We start from the raw sequence: 17991 nt of genomic DNA, 5'->3' as shown, positions 1-17991 counted from the left end.
TTTTTTTATTGAGTTTTATGATCAGAATTTTGGGATTATTTCATGTGGAGAGTGACATTTTTCACCATCTTCCGGGGTCCAGCAATTTGCGAAAAAAGTAATCTCACTTGCCACCCCGAAAATTTAACCAAACATGTATAAATGTATCAGCTTCGATATGAGCCATCCTACATGTTCAAGTAAACGATATGGACTGAGCAATGGAGGAAAACGTTACCATTGTCGCCTATGGAGAATTAATTAAAAATGTTGACCCAGTTGATATAATTTAATGTAGTAACATGGCGGAAGTAACATATCACATATGCAGCAGGTTATGCCAACCCTTCCCGAGCACCTGCGATCACCCTGGTTTTCGTGTGGTTCGTGTTGCATATTTTTCGATGTTGTTTTCTGTGTACTGCTTTGTGTCTTTTAGTTGCTTTTTGTTTTTTGCCATGACATTGTCAGTTTGTTTACGACTTGTGAGTTTGACTATCCCTATGCTATCGTTAGACTCATGTTTATTTTATGATTTTGGTAAGAAGTTTTGACGGCCGTTTATACTTCTGGTAGGTGAGTGTCTCATAACTTGGTTGTGACAATTTGTCTATGAAAAATCCCTTTTTCCTCTCGTATATGTGTAATTATTGATATTTTCGCAATATACTAACTATACACGAAAGTGGATGTGATAATATTACTACACATTTAACGGCTTAATTTTATACAGACAGCTTTCATTTCCATTATTAATTTGGGTAACATTGCCGATTGTTTTTTTTTATTTACATTGTGTTTCTTTTGCGATTGTTGTCTCAATGTCGTATATCCAAACGTATACTGCTATTCATTCAGATATCATCATATGACGTGTGTCTAAACGTATACTGGTATTAATCCAGATATCATCACAATTTGTAAAAAAATATTGGCGAACTACCATAGCTGTTGATAATTCATAATTTATGTATATTTCTAATTCGGTAATACAGTCGTCGTCAATTCTAGGTTTTGAATAGTTGAGTCACTTGTATCATATACATCTAGCCAGTACAAGGATATAAGACATTTTTGCAGATATATATTTTATTACAGAAATAGAAATCATGTTCTAGCAATAAATCCTTAATCATTTTCCATTTTAATCATCTGTTGCCAGAGGCGAAGATTAATATTGTACATATTCTGTTTTAAGAGGTAACTATTAACATTTCAAATATTATTATAAGTGCAGTCTAAAAATGGATAAAAAATTGCCAAGCTATTTACATTGCTTCAAAGCGAAAACCTTTTCCAGATCATTGCATGGTGTATGAATGTGTCAGCTGTATGATAAAGTCTGTATGTATTTCTTATACCACATAATCTAGATATGTTTTAACAATTTGAGTTCAGGTTTGTAATCTATTTTTTACCCAATTCTTTTCTATATGTATTCCAAATATTAAAATATGCCTGCAATGCATGAAATAATTTTCTTTTTAAAAAGCTTCTTAATTGTTCTGTGACTGACTAACAATTCATTATTAATGCATAAAGTTATCGTTGATTTGTTGAAAAATATCTCCTTTCTTTAATTATTTGTAATAATCTTTTTTGTTTAATTTTGCCTTTGTGAGAAAATTTCTTGTCTCACCTTTTCCCAGTTATGATTAAACAAGAGTTACGTAAGAAACTGTACTTATTAATCAGAAATTTAAGAGGAATTTAACCTTTAAGATTTTTCTATACATTTCGACTAAAAACAGATGCGAAAAATCAAAGGAACAATTTTCCTGAATTGCATTGATTAAGTTTGTCAACGTCTAGACCTTTAAGTGTTTCAATATTCGTACTTAAATACATTTTTTTCAATTTTATTTGCTAGTCCATTAAAAGAGTAGAAGACCTTGTGATATATAGGACATATTTATATACGTGATTCATGCGAACTTTTAAGGGGAAAAACTGGTTGTGCAATGAACGAATTTGATATTTCCTGAAGTCGAACAAGCCGTTTTGTTTACACAGTTGTTTCTTGAAGTAAGCGAATCAACACCGGATCCTTCTAACCATGCGCAAACACATGACGTCTGACCTAGTTGACGCGCTTGATTGAACAGTTGTGTTGATGCAATATTGGAACCATTCTGCTTGCACAGATTGACCGCCTTATCATAGGTGAAGTTTTCAGTAATGCTACCAGAGAAACGTATGTTGATAAGTTTGCCTGAAAAAGAAAAAAGAAAATAATTTCACTCATGCATGTAATCATGAGTTAAACTACTATTGTTTTATAGTGTGAATGTATTTATAATGACGACATCGTTTCTAATTCTGGTCGACCATTTACGGTTTTCACTAAAAATAATATTTAATGGGAATGAGTTCGTTTATTATAACTTCAACAATGTGATAAGCAGGTAAATATGTTCTATATGATAAAAAAATGATGGAATCACAAAAGAAGGTATGATAAGATCACGTTTTTGGCCCATTGAACTATCAAATAATACCCTTCAAATGTTCATAAGGCATATTTGCACAAGGACTTCAAACGTGTTGTATTTAGTGCAAAAAAGAAAATCAAAATGTCTCTTTAGTGTCTTTCACCTAGTTTTAACTGGGGACATGCTACAGAACATGTTACGTAATAATATAATACCAAGAACAAAGGAAATAATATTCACCACAAAACAGGCAATTGTAGTAACTCTGTGATCCAACTGGACATGATTCACATTGTAATACTCATCGCAAAACAGGCCATTGTAGTAACTCTGTGATCCAAAAGGACATAATTCACATTTTAAATCTCACCACAAAATAGGCCATTGTAGTAACTCTGTGATCAAACAGGACATGATTCACATTGTAATACTCACCACAAAACAGGCCATTGTAGTAACTCTGTGATCCAACAGGACATGATTCACATTTTAAAACTCACCACAAAATAGGCCATTGTAGTAACTCTGTGATCAAACAGGACATGATTCACATTGTAATACTCACCACAAAACAGGCCATTGTAGTAACTCTGTGATCCAACAGGACATGATTCACATTTTAAAACTCACCACAAAATAGGCCATTGTAGTAACTCTGTGATCAAACAGGACATGATTCACATTGTAATACTCACCACAAAACAGGCCATTGTAGTAACTCTGTGATCCAACTGGACATGATTCACATTGTAATACTCACCACAAGACAGGCCATTATAGTAACTCTGTGATCCAACAGGACATGATTCACATTTTAAAACTCACCACAAAATAGGCCATTGTAGTGACTCTGTGATCAAACAGGACATGATTCTAATTGTAATACTCACCACAAAACAGGCCATTGTAGTAACTCTGATCAAACAGGACATGATTCACATTGTAATATTCACCACAAAACAGGCCATTGTAGTAACTCTGTGATCCAACAGAACATGATTGACATTGTAATACTCACTAAAAAACAGGCCATTGTAGTAGCTCTGTGATCCAACAGGATATGACTCACATTTCTAAAACTCACCACAAAACAGGTCATTGTAGTAACTCAGTGATCCAACAGGACATGATTCACATATACTCACAAAAAACAGGCCATTATAGTAACTCTGTGATCCAACAGGACATGATTCACATTGTAATACTCATTAAAAACAGGCCATTGTAGTAGCTCTGTGATCCAACATGACATGATTCATATTGTAATAATCACCACTAAACAAGCCATTGTAGTAACTCTGTGATCCAACATGACATGATTCACATTGTAATACTCACCACAAAACAGGCCATTGTAGTAACTCTATGATCCAACAGGACATGATTCACATTGTAATACTCACCACAAAACAGGCCATTGCAGTAACTCAGTGATCCAACATGACATGATTCACATTGTAATACTCACCACAAAACAGGCCATTGTAGTAACTCAGTGATCCAACATGACATGATTCACATTGTAATACTCACCACAAAACAGGCCATTGTAGTAACTCAGTGATCCAACAGGACATGATTCACATTGTAATATTCACCACAAAACAGGCCATTGTAGTAACTCTGTGATCCAACAGGATATGATTCACATTGTAATACTCACCACAAAACAGGCCATTGTAGTAACTCTGTGATCCAACAGGACATGATTCACATTGTAATACTCACCACAAAACAGGACATTGTAGTAACTCTATGATCCAACAGGACATGATTCACATTGTAATACTCACCACAAAACAGGACATTGTAGTAACTCTGTGATCCAACAGGACATGATTCACATTGTAATACTCACCACAAAACAGGCCATTGTAGTAACTCTGTGATCCAACAGGACATGATTCACATTGTAATACTCACCACAAAACAGGCCATTGTAGTAACTCAGTGATCCAACATGACATGATTCACATTGTAATACTCACCACAAAACAGGCCATTGTAGTAACTCAGTGATCCAACATGACATGATTCACATTGTAATACTCACCACAAAACAGGCCATTGTAGTAACTCAGTGATCCAACAGGACATGATTCACATTGTAATACTCACCACAAAACAGGCCATTGTAGTAACTCTGTGATCCAACAGGACATGATTCACATTGTAATACTCACCACAAAACAGGCCATTGTAGTAACTCTGTGATCCAAGAGGACATGATTCACATTGTAATACTCACCACAAAACAGGCCATTGTAGTAACTCTGTGATCCAAGAGGACATGATTCACATTGTAATACTCACCACAAAACAGGCCATTGTAGTAACTCTGTGATCCAACAGGACATGATTCACATTGTAATACTCACCACAAAACAGGCCATTGTAGTAACTCTGTGATCCAACAGGACATGATTCACATTGTAATACTCACCACAAAACAGGCCATTGTAGTAACTCTGTGATCCAACAGGAGATGATTCACATTGTAATACTCACCACAAAACAGGCCATTGTAGTAACTCTGTGATCCAACAGGAGATGATTCACATTGTAATACTCACCACAAAACAGGCCATTGTAGTAACTCTGTGATCCAACAGGATATGATTCACATTGTAATACTCACCACAAAACAGGCCATTGTAGTAACTCTGTGATCCAACAGGACATGATTCACATTGTAATACTCACCACAAAACAGGCCATTGTAGTAACTCTGTGATCCAACAGGAGATGATTCACATTGTAATACTCACCACAAAACAGGCCATTGTAGTAACTCTGTGATCCAACAGGAGATGATTCACATTGTAATACTCACCACAAAACAGGCCATTGTAGTAACTCTGTGATCCAACAGGATATGATTCACATTGTAATACTCACCACAAAACAGGCAATTGTAGTAACTCTGTGATCCAACTGGACATGATTCACATTGTAATACTCATCGCAAAACAGGCCATTGTAGTAACTCTGTGATCCAAAAGGACATAATTCACATTTTAAATCTCACCACAAAATAGGCCATTGTAGTAACTCTGTGATCAAACAGGACATGATTCACATTGTAATACTCACCACAAAACAGGCCATTGTAGTAACTCTGTGATCCAACAGGACATGATTCACATTTTAAAACTCACCACAAAATAGGCCATTGTAGTAACTCTGTGATCAAACAGGACATGATTCACATTGTAATACTCACCACAAAACAGGCCATTGTAGTAACTCTGTGATCCAACAGGACATGATTCACATTTTAAAACTCACCACAAAATAGGCCATTGTAGTAACTCTGTGATCAAACAGGACATGATTCACATTGTAATACTCACCACAAAACAGGCCATTGTAGTAACTCTGTGATCCAACTGGACATGATTCACATTGTAATACTCACCACAAGACAGGCCATTATAGTAACTCTGTGATCCAACAGGACATGATTCACATTTTAAAACTCACCACAAAATAGGCCATTGTAGTGACTCTGTGATCAAACAGGACATGATTCTAATTGTAATACTCACCACAAAACAGGCCATTGTAGTAACTCTGATCAAACAGGACATGATTCACATTGTAATATTCACCACAAAACAGGCCATTGTAGTAACTCTGTGATCCAACAGGACATGATTCACATTGTAATACTCACCACAAAACAGGCCATTGTAGTAACTCTGTGATCCAACAGGACATGATTCACATTGTAATACTCACCACAAAACAGGCCATTGTAGTAACTCTGTGATCCAACAGGACATGATTCACATTGTAATACTCACCACAAAACAGGCCATTGTAGTAACTCTGTGATCCAACAGGACATGATTCACATTGTAATACTCACCACAAAACAGGCCATTGTAGTAACTCTGTGATCCAACAGGAGATGATTCACATTGTAATACTCACCACAAAACAGGCCATTGTAGTAACTCTGTGATCCAACAGGACATGATTCACATTGTAATACTCACCACAAAACAGGCCATTGTAGTAACTCTGTGATCCAACAGGATATGATTCACATTGTAATACTCACCACAAAACAGGCCATTGTAGTAACTCTGTGATCCAACAGGATATGATTCACATTGTAATACTCACCACAAAACAGGCCATTGTAGTAACTCAGTGATCCAACAGGACATGATTCACATTGTTTTGTCACCTCTGAGTAATACTGTTTGTTCTGAGGACAGCATAAATCTCCACTTGACCTTTGTCTGCGTACGCTGCAAGTATATACGTAATTGGTGAGTAAAAAAATATAAGTATGAGTAATTAATGAGTAATACGTTTTAGATATAAGTAATTTTAAAGAGTAATAAGTTATAGGTATATGTAATTGTTGAGTAACGTTAAGAGCCCTTGCAACAACTCTTTGACGGGCCCGTAGGTGGCCTTCTGCAAGGCAAAACTTATGTTCCTATCTACTTTTCCACTGGCAGTCCAAATTTCCCCGAACTTCGAACCTGACGGACTCTAGCACAGGACCTACATATTGGATTTATTGTTAATTTGTTCTCGTCCTGAATATGCATGAAATACTTGCCACTGGACGTTAAATAACCGACAATCAGTCATTCAATCATATCCGTAATCCTGTTTTTTCTATTCTTACGCTGCTTTATTAAAAGTAATTGTGACATCTTAAAAACTCTATAATCATTAGAACGCTTTTCTAAAGCAACCGATCGTTCATCTTCGTGGGACAACCCATTTCTTGTGTTACTTGAATAAAATAACAAAAAAAAATCTTAATTGAATAATATACAGGAAACCCCGCCCTTAATTTTCAATGGAATCAGACGATTTTTATCACTTCCCTCCTGAAACAAACGTATTTTGACAGGAAAAAATGGAATGTTAACATTTTATATTCCGGCCCCCACACCCTTTTCTTAAAAAGAATATGAATTTTCTGCTGTTACAAAAAATTACAAAGACATTTTTAATTCATTTCAATGTATAGTACATGCAAATTACTGATGTGAATGTAATAAGGGACCGTTCAATATTTATCAGATGGATGGGCCGGTGCATTCTTAATTTTGATTCATTAAAAAAGTTAATGCCCATCCTTTTAAATTCTGAAAAAAAGTCCTCGCCCATCTAAAAAAATCTAAAAAAAAGTCCTTGCCCCTCTAAAGCTTAAAGCAATCAAAAAATATTAAAGTTCTTTTTCTATTTGAAAGTTTGCAGGTTTATGTCTTGAAATCAAAGAATAGACTTTGGTGTAAATACAAAATTTAAAATGTGCTAGTTAATTCCATTTATATATAAATATTTAAGTGTGTATCAGAACCATACATTTTATTGTTTTTAAAACCAGTATGAATATACATGTATATATTTGATTTTATATTTGCAGCCTCAGATACAATATTGATTTAAAATAAAGGAAATAATTTAAACTAAGGGACAATAACTCTTGGACTAGTAAAAATATTATCATATGCTGAATTACTAATTATTGTCTTAATAACACAGCATGTTAAATATAGTTCAATTACCAATGTCCCTTTATCTAATCGTTTCAAAAAAGAAATTATGGTCTTTTTAAGCAATTTAGGCAGACATATTTTTGACTTTGATGCACCCTTTTCACCTATTAATTAATTCCGTACATTTGACAGTAAAACACCAAACAACCTGGCATTCTGTAAGATTAATATATAAATGAGATAGCTGTAGAGTTATATGAAGATCTAAATTGATTTGAAAAAGTTATAAAAAAAGTTTAAAGATGACTATCCAATGATTTGGCCTAAACTGAAAATTTAAGCTTTTTTTAACCTTTTTATTAAATCCATAAGAATGACAGCAATTCACCAAACTACCAAACAACGTGGTATTCTGTAAGATCAATATATAAATGAAATAATTGTAGAGTTTTATGAAAATGCCAGTTGATTTGAGAAAGTTATGAAAAAAATTAAAGATGACTATTTGGATTTAGCCAAAACTGAAAACTTTAGTTTTTTTTTAACCTATTTATTAAATCCATAGAATGACAGCAATTCCCCAAACTACCAAACAACCTGGTATTCTGTAAGATTAATATATAAATGAAATAATTGTAGAGTTTTATGAAAATGCCAGTTGATTTGAAAAAGTTATGAAAAAAATTAAAGATGACTATCTGGATTTAGCCAAAACTGAAAACTTTAGATTTTTTTTAACCTATTTATTAAATCCATAGAATGACAGCAATTCACCAAACTACCAAATAACCCGGTATTCTGTAAGATCAATATATAAATGAAATAATTGTAGAGTTTTATGAAAATCCATGTTGATTTGAAAAAGTTATAAAAAAATTTAAAGATGACTATCTGGATTTGGCCTAAACTGAAAATTATTGTTGAGACCATGTCCCTTATGTTTTTTGTGCCTGCAAAAGGAATCTCCTACACACCGATGAAATTGAAAGCAAATTTTTTTCAAATAAAATAAGTTCTAGCCCATCCACTATATATATTAAAAAAAGTTCTCGCCCATCCAAATATTTCCACAAAAAAGTGCTTGCCCCGCCCCATTTTGCACCGGCCCATCTATCTGATAAATATTGAACGGTCCCTAAAACACGAAGTACAGATGAGAACAAAATTAATGTGAAACCAGTGTTCCATACATGAAACTAATTGTAAACAGGTTTACAGAACGCGACGTTGATTGTGAACACGGCCATCGAGAGACAAAACGAAGACTACTTGACTAATGTCGTGCGCAAAAATCACTTTTCGGATTTACTTTCATCAAGTATAGTTAAACCCAAGCATTTGTTAATAGGTGAAGTGAATCAACGGATAATTTACTAAAATATAAAAAAGAAGATGTGGTATGATTGCCAATGAGACAATTATCCACGAAAGACCAAAATGACAGACATTAACAACTATAGGTCACAGTACGGCCTTCAACAATGAGCAAAACCCATACCGCATAGTCAGCTATAAAAGACCCCGATAAGACAATGTAAAACAATTCAAACGAGAAAACTAACGGCCTTATTTATGTAAAAAAATGAACGAAAAACAAATATTTAACACATAAACAAACGACAACCACTGAATTACAGGCTCCTGACTTGGGACAGGCACATACATAAATAATTTGGAGGGGTTAAAAAGCTTGTTAAAGATCATGACATGAACAAAACAGTAAATTAGACCTGAACGGATACGAATCTTATCATTGATTAGACCTGAACGGATACGAATCTTATCATTGATTAGACCTGAACGGATACGAATCTTATCATTGATTAGACCTGAACGGATACGAATCTTATCATTGATTAGACCTGAACGATACGAATCTTATCATTGATTAGACCTGAACGGATACGAATCTTATCATTGATTAGACCTGAACGGATACGAATCTTATCATTGATTAGACCTGAACGGATACGAATCTTATCATTGATTAGACCTGAACGGATACGAATCTTATCATTGATTAGACCTGAACGGATACGAATCTTATCATTGATAAAAGTCTCACTATTAAGTACGTTAGACACGTAATTGTTATTCACATGACTCACCTTTGGCGCTTAAATCAATACAACTGGAAGACCGAAGGAGTCGGTTAAAATATTTTATTTTAATTTAGAACAAACTACACAGCTACTTTTGCATAGGTACTATTTCTGTACTAAAAATATGTAGTACTTGAAATTTACTTTTAATATTTAGTACTATTTCTTTACTTTTAAATTATTGTAATATTTAGGTACTTGTATTTTACAGTACTTGATTTGTACTAAATATTAAGGTACAGAAATAATACAATATTCCATGTTTCAAAATCATAACTTTAAGAAATTTGAAAATGTAACGGTAGTAACCAAAAATCTGTAGTACCTAAATTTCAAGTACAAATTAAGTACTGTAAAATACAGGTACCTAAATATTACAATAATTTTAAAGTAACACAATAGTACTGAATATTAAAAGTAAATTTCCAGTACTACATATTTTTAGTACATAAATATTACTATGCAAAAGTAGCTGTGTAGTAGTACGTAATGATAATTTTAGATGGAAACCGGGTACTAATGTAAGTTACTTAGACAACTAGTTCGTGCTGAAACCGGGTACTAATGTAAGATACTTAGACAACTAGTTCGTGCTGCTCAGTCTTCTTTGTTGAGTTTTGTATACTGTTGTTTGCCTTTTGGTCCTTTTATTGTATTGTCATGGATTGTTAGTTTATATCGAAGTATTTTAAAATAAAAGAATCGATTAAACATGTATGTGTCATGATCCCAATTGATTACGTAGTATAATACTAGAAGTGTCTATTATCATCAAATTATACAATAGTCCTTAATATCCGGGCTTAATCGGAACTCACGTTAAAGTAGAAACCACTTAACTGGTCGAGATTTTTCACAAAACACTTCAAAATGTTGTAGAAGCCATAAAATCACCTTCGAACTTGATGTTTAGTGATTTGTTTAATAAATAACTGAACCTGCATGGGCTGTCTCTGGATTACCACAACGGCGAAGAGAAGAATTCCGCATTATACATACCTTTGAATTTCTCTTTTCCGCCGTTGCAGAGGTCTAGATGGATCAACTGAACAGAACTTGATTCCAATTTTCAGAGGAACATCGGTGACTGGTTCATCAAGATGAAGTTGTTCATATCCCTCCACTCGTAAATTAAACTTTGAGTACATTGACGGTAGCAGTATACTTTTGTCTTCATCGCCTGTAAACAATACTTTTTTTGTAAAAAGGTTAAGATATAAGTAACTATCAATATACCAGTGTGCATTGTACATGCATAAGGTGAGCACAAGGTTGATGTAACGTATCGTAAATCGCGCAATAAATGCAGATGTTATGCAGGCATTCACTTATCTACTGATACTGGCATTGTGTATATCGATGACGATACGGTAGTGACATAATTGGAATGAGGAATGATGATTACACTTCAAATAACTAGAAACCATGAATCTTATTGCAAAATTTCAAATTTCATATATGTACTAATTTGAGGATTTAAGTTCTGGCGTTTTACAGGAATAGATAGATTGTGTTTTAATTAGATTCTAAACATAAGGTTACCCTGAACTGCGTGATTCCTTAATCTCGGTACAGTAATTGTAAATAGCAAATGAAACTACAAATACAAATTAGTATTACTTATTGAATTATGGCATATCTGTGGAAAAGATGATCGTTCCTTCCTGCCACATACTCGGTATGGATTGGGTATTCTTTGCTGACGGCAACTTGAACCATGACCTTCTGTGTATGATATCTTAAGGTCAGTCATCTGTTTTAGCGGTGAAATGATGTAGTTTGTTTTCGCATCTTGAAACAATTTGTTGTCGACGTTTGTTGGGGTGACTTGCACAAGTACCTAACGAAGAAAATAATTAAGTAAAGTAGGAAAAGATAGTCAAAACAAACCATGATACACATTCCTTTCTAAATAGTTAAAAAATTTCTCAGACACTATTCTAATATAATACTGGACGTTTGGATTCATCTGACATATAATATCCTGTCAAAATGTGAAACAGGAAGTAGAAATATTGTTTTTCCTTCTATGCTTAATACGTTTCACATTTTTGTTTTACCACGAACAATCTCTATTTGAAAGTCTAGCTTTAAAAGACGAGTGGAAGTTATAACACATAAATGAAGTAAACAAAAGTTTTTTTTCAGAAATTATTTGATTGCAGTTTTTCACACTGATAAAACAAAACATTATTAAATTTACTATAAAACAAATACAATATTTACCGGACGGGCGTCTTCGCTAACAATCGGCATATATATTTCAAACCCAGCCAGATAAAAGCTATGACTTCTTTGTGATGGTAAAAGTTGACCATGCTGCATCCACCAGTTTACGTCTGGTACTTGGAAGGGAACAGTCTCACCACGGAATAACCTAGAAAGGTCTAACCAAGAATAGTCACCAGTTTTGTTTGTCCTTTGTGTTGACACTGTTATAAATTTCAATTCAGCGTGACATTCGCTGTCTCTAGATGCTAATAACTTGTCAATATCTGTAGCCAATCCGTTACACAACTGTGGCTTTCGTCCCCGCTTATATTCCAAAATGTTACACAGCATTTGAACATTAGTTGTCTGTAGAATATTGTACGACATCGATGAAACCGCTACTAATGTTTTAATAGTGTCAATGGATAAACCACTTGGATGCTGAGCCTTTGGACCTGCGCCGAGAAGTTTAGAGCTTTGTATTTGTGTTATGCTTCGCATTAAATTTGCCATTGTTTCCATGAGGTTAAACTGGAGGTCATATACTTCCTCTTGTGTTGCTACCAATTGTGCGGCGGTAATTTTTGCCTCACGACACCTGCCAGTTGCACCAGTAATTCCTCGTATTGCATTTGCAGCTATACTACTTGTGGAAGCAATGCCCTCGCATATTTCGCTGATAAATTCTTCCCAATACAAACCTAATTTGGCTAGATCATCTTTTGTAACTTGGGGGGAATAGGCAGTATAGTCTCTCAAAAAATTGGACTGCATTATTTCATACCCATTTCCAGACGAATTTACAATTTTCGCAGCATTATCCATGATCTTGCCAACATTCTTTATCATCTTCTCATTTTTTGCCAGTTTCTTTGCTATTTCAATGCTGTAATCAACAAGCTTATGAAAATTGACTGCACTTCCAATGGCATGAGTTAAACGTCTAGATGCATCCGCGATCTCTGTTGCAGACTCCAAAATATTATCTGAATTGCCACTACCAGTCAGCCATTTAAATGGATTTGCAGCCATTGCCATTCGTAAAGCCATCTTTAAAACGGCTTGAAGTAAATCTTCCAAGGCACTACCAATGTAAATAACTAGTAACTTTTTTAGCTTTACCTTGAGTTCATCTACATATTTGACAAATCGTTTTTGATAGTCTGCAATTCTACCTTTAAGATAGCCAACGTCAGCATCTAGCTTAGCTTTCTGGTAGGAGGCCACTTTCTTGAAGTATGATCCAAGTTGTTGAAATCGGTGTTGTACATCATTCTTTATATCCAGAGCAACGACTTGTAAACTGACTGCATTCTTCTCTGCCAGCTCTTTTATTTGAGTAACTTTTAAATTCTTTATATAATCCCGAAAGTCAATATCTGAAACCAAAAATTTGCGAGGTAAACCATCAGCGTTACCGGTCCCATAGGTTTGAAGGAACAAACGGAGTTCGTTAAACACCTTAGCGCATGAGCAAATCAACCATTTGAATGATGGAAATGGTGCATTGTAATCACACGGTAAATACTGACTTTTGGGAAGTATCTTTAACAGTTTGACAGCTAGCGTTAGGTCGTTGGCTTTAAAATCGTCATACAGTTGAAAAAAGATGCTAAGTATTCCTGTTTTGACAGTTTCCTCTGCTGTGCTGGTGTCATACAGGTTAATAATATGTGTCGGCATTTTAACCCTCATACTATAGAAATTGATATACGCTGCACTTTTAAAGAACTTAAAGTTTGATGAACTCGTTCGCCATTCGGTTTGGGGAACAGTATTGCAAAGATTTGTCATTGAATCTACTAAGTCCAGCACCGGTTCTAGTCTACAAATAGGTTCTGTTTCTCTAAAGTCGCAAATCTTCTTCACTTCTTGACGTAGATTATGTGCCACTGTTTTGTCCAACGGTTTTGACCAAGTGCAGAAATTTCCCTGGGAGAGTAACTGCTTACTCCATTTAGCTACATACTCCCACTGTGCTGTCGGACGAGGCGAGTTAACATCCACTGGGCCACAATTAAGATTAAGAAAAACTCGGTCCATGTACCACGTGGACAGAAGCACTGTATACATGTACCACGAATCTTTGAATCCGGTTCCAATGTTTCTTTCTAGTCTTCTTAGATCACCAATCACGTGGTTTCCAATGGTTGTTATCCTGTGGTAAGCACATTTTTGGGACGAACTGTCCATGAATGTGCATATATTTCCGGCCTCTTCCATTCTTTTATTGTGCGGAATGTTTCCGAAGATATTCTTGCCTACTTTTTCGAGTTGGGCATCGAATAGATTCTTGAACCCGTTAATATCGGGACCATTTTTTCGTCCCGGTAATGCAAACATCAGGCAAAAAACTCTCATATCAGAATTTTGTATACTCGGCTGCGTAGCCATTCCATGATTCAAAACAAAGACAAGTACTGTCACTATAAACCATAGTCTCGTCATCTCTGTAAAATTAACGAAATTTTTGAATGAGATCATGAACATCATAATATAATAATTCAACAGACTAACATGTCGAAATGCTGGTAATAAGTGAGGAACAAAGGCTAATAAAGGCAACAGTAGTACACCGCTGTTCTAAATTCATAAATCGATTGAGGAAAAATTAATCAAATCCGGGTTACAAACTAAAACTGAAAGAAACACATCAAATATAAAAGGAGAACTACGACAAAACAGAAACACAACATTGAAATGAAAAACCCAGAAACAAGCTATAATATAACAAGGTCCATTTTCCTGACTTGGTACAGGATATTTTTAAGAGAAAAAAATGGTTGGTTGAAACTGGTTTTGTGGCATGCCAAACCTACAGCTTTTATTGCAACGTTAAATATAGCATTAAAATGACAACATTACATGACAGGACTGCAATACAAATAAATGGGAAAACATGTAGGACAGAGAAACACACGAAAAGTTGTTAACCAAAGGTACCAAATCTAAAATTTAATAAATCATATGGAATATCAGAGGTAACCTAATTAACCATCAAGAAGATATCGTGAAAGTGTAGAAAAATAAACTCATTATAGATAGCAGGATTAAATTTACTATATACGCCAGACGCGAGTTTCGTCTATAAAAGACTCATTATTGCCACTCGAATCCATTACTGTTAAAAAGGCCAAATAAAGTACGAAGTTGAATAGCATTATGGATTATAAGTACTAAACGTTTTGCCAAAGCTGAGATAATCTATACTTGAGGTAGAAAAGCCTTAGTATTTCAAAAATTCAAAAGTTTTGTAGAAATGACAGTTGTTTAATGTGTACGATTTCGTTTATGCTATTGTAATTTAAGCTTTCGAAATACGGGTATTGGTCTATTTTTTTCGAATATCCAGTTAACTACCAAAATTAATCAACAATTGAATTTAATAATTTTCAAGTTTGTGGGTGGAAAATAGTTATGTTATTCCATTTCATTTATTAAAATAACATGTTTTTACAGTTAAAAGTTAATAGATGCTAAACATGAAGACCCGCCACATTATTAATGTATGTGCCTGTCCCAAGTCAGGAGCCTGTAATGCAGTGGTTGTCGTTTGTTTATGTGTTACATATTTGTTTTTCGTTCATTTTTTTTACATGAATCAGGCCGTTAGTTTTCTCGCTTGAATTGTTTTACATTGTCTTATCGGAGCCTTTTATAGCTGACTATATGCGGTATGGGCTTTGCTCATTGTTGAAGGCCGTACGGTGACCTATACTTGTTAATGTTTGTGTCATTTAGGTCTTTTGTGGATAGTTGTCTCATTGGCAATCATACCACATCTTCTTTTTTATATAAAAACGTAACTGTTTTGGTTTAAAGAAAAGATATTACGAGACATTTAAAGAGGTCGACTCTTCTCTGAACAGCGTTTTTATTCGTTGATAAAGTTGCCTCATACAATTATTCTTTACAATCTTGCTATTGGTAGTGTTAATGGAAATACAGATTGGTGTAAGAATTTAAAATATGTGGTTGATAATTGTGGACTATTAAATATATGGAACACTAATAAGTAAAAACTGGTTGTATGAAAGTGTTAAATTAAGATAATATGACAAGTTCAGACATCTATGGTATGCTACTTTACAGAAATCTAAAAATCTCTAAAGTATAAATTATTCAAAAATAGTATAAATTTCGAATTTTCGTTGATATTTTTGATGAAAAAAATGTTGCTTCATTTTGTAGATTTAGAACTTTGAACAGACAAAAGTCTTATCGAAATTGGTAGATGGCATTATTTTAAAATTCCAAGGTATAATGAATAGCAACAACCTATCTATTTATACAAGTTTATAAGAATTTTATAACATACCTAGAATCTCCTAGGTAACTTATGTATGTCTCTTCTTTACATTTGTATTAAAAAAATATACTATGGATGCTTATTTATTCGTAAATATCTCTGTTCCACTATACTTTGGTTTACGACAATAAAGATATGTATTTTGTATTATATATGAGTCGTTCAAATATGGTGCTAGATTGTGATTTCCTTACGTTTAAACTGTTGATATTGTGTCGTACGTAGTACGGAAGCCGTAAGGGGACACACAAAACATTAGAAAATATTTTTTTTAATTCGAGATCACGATAAAACATTACCGTTTTACCGAGATCTCGATAAAAAATATATCGTTATCTCGAGAAAACGAAATTGTTATATCGAGATCTCGATAAAAAATATATCGTTATCTCGATAAAACGAAACTGTTATATCGAGATCTCGGATTATTAAATCGTTATCTCGGTTTAATATATCGAGATCTCGATAAAAAAATATATCGTTATCTCGAGAAAACGAAACTGTTATATCGAGATCTCGGATTATTATATCGTTATCTCGAGAAAACGAAACTTTAATATATCGTTATCTCGAGAAAACGAAACTGTTATATCGAGATCTCGGATTATTAAATCGTTATCTCGGTTTAATATATCGAGATCTCGATAAAAAATATATCGTTATCTCGAGAAAACGAAACTGTTATATCGAGATCTCGGATTATTATATCGTTATCTCGAGAAAACGAAACTTTAATATATCGTTATCTCGAGAAAACGAAACTGTTATATCGAGATCTCAGATTATTAAATCGTTATCTCGGTTTAATATATCGAGATCTCGATAAAAAATATATCGTTATCTCGAGAAAACGAAACTGTTATATCGAGATCTCGGATTATTATATCGTTATCTCGAGAAAACGAAACTTTAATATATCGTTATCTCGAGAAAACGAAACTGTTATATTGAGATCTCGGATTATTATATCGTTATCTCGGATTATTTAATCGAGATCTCGGATTGTTAGTTATCACGTGTTAACTGATTACAAAATGGCGGATCAAGAGGTGGCAGGCAACCCGGCGGAAGGAGTAAGTATGATTTGTGTGTTTCAAAGCTTGTTTGAATGACTGTTCACTCGATATGCATGATAAAGAAGCCCGGAAAGTTACTTCCAATATTTGATGTGATCAGGATATTTCACTATTATAGGTGCATTCACATAGGAATTGGAATATATGATACGGGTAAGAAATCTGTATGGCAATATGTGAGTGAAGCAATTTCACAAATTCGTCAATTAGTCAATTTTTACAGTAAACAAACATGTCTTATGTAGAACTTGTACTGTTACACCACTGTCCTAGGTTAAGGGAGGGTTGGGATCCGGCTAACATGTTTAACCCCGCCACATTATGTATGTATGTGCCTGTCCCAAGTCAAGAGCCTGTAATTCAGTGGTTGTCGTTTGTTGTTGTGTTACATATAGAAAATAAGAGGTGGTA

General features: G+C 34.3%; 1 protein-coding gene across 3 annotated transcripts in view; it reads right to left on the bottom strand.

Moving 5' to 3' along the window:
• Positions 1 to 1050: 1050 nt before the first annotated feature.
• Positions 1051 to 17991, bottom strand: part of LOC143052842 (uncharacterized) — a 66123-nt gene continuing 49182 nt past the window's right edge. For all 3 annotated transcript variants that reach the window (XM_076225949.1, XM_076225948.1, XM_076225951.1), the window contains exons 2-6: positions 12211 to 14645; positions 11605 to 11824; positions 10984 to 11164; positions 6543 to 6670; positions 1051 to 2191 (exon numbers count right to left, since the gene is read on the bottom strand). In XM_076225949.1, coding sequence (XP_076082064.1) covers positions 1917 to 2191; positions 6543 to 6670; positions 10984 to 11164; positions 11605 to 11824; positions 12211 to 14643 — 3237 coding nt within the window. In that variant the 5' untranslated portion in view covers positions 14644 to 14645 and the 3' untranslated portion in view covers positions 1051 to 1916. The remainder of the gene's footprint in view (positions 2192 to 6542; positions 6671 to 10983; positions 11165 to 11604; positions 11825 to 12210; positions 14646 to 17991) is intronic.

Source organism: Mytilus galloprovincialis, chromosome 11 (assembly GCF_965363235.1).
Source record: "Mytilus galloprovincialis chromosome 11, xbMytGall1.hap1.1, whole genome shotgun sequence".
Classification (NCBI taxonomy): Eukaryota; Metazoa; Mollusca; class Bivalvia; order Mytilida; family Mytilidae; genus Mytilus; species Mytilus galloprovincialis.
This window is presented reverse-complemented; position numbering and strand designations above follow the sequence as displayed.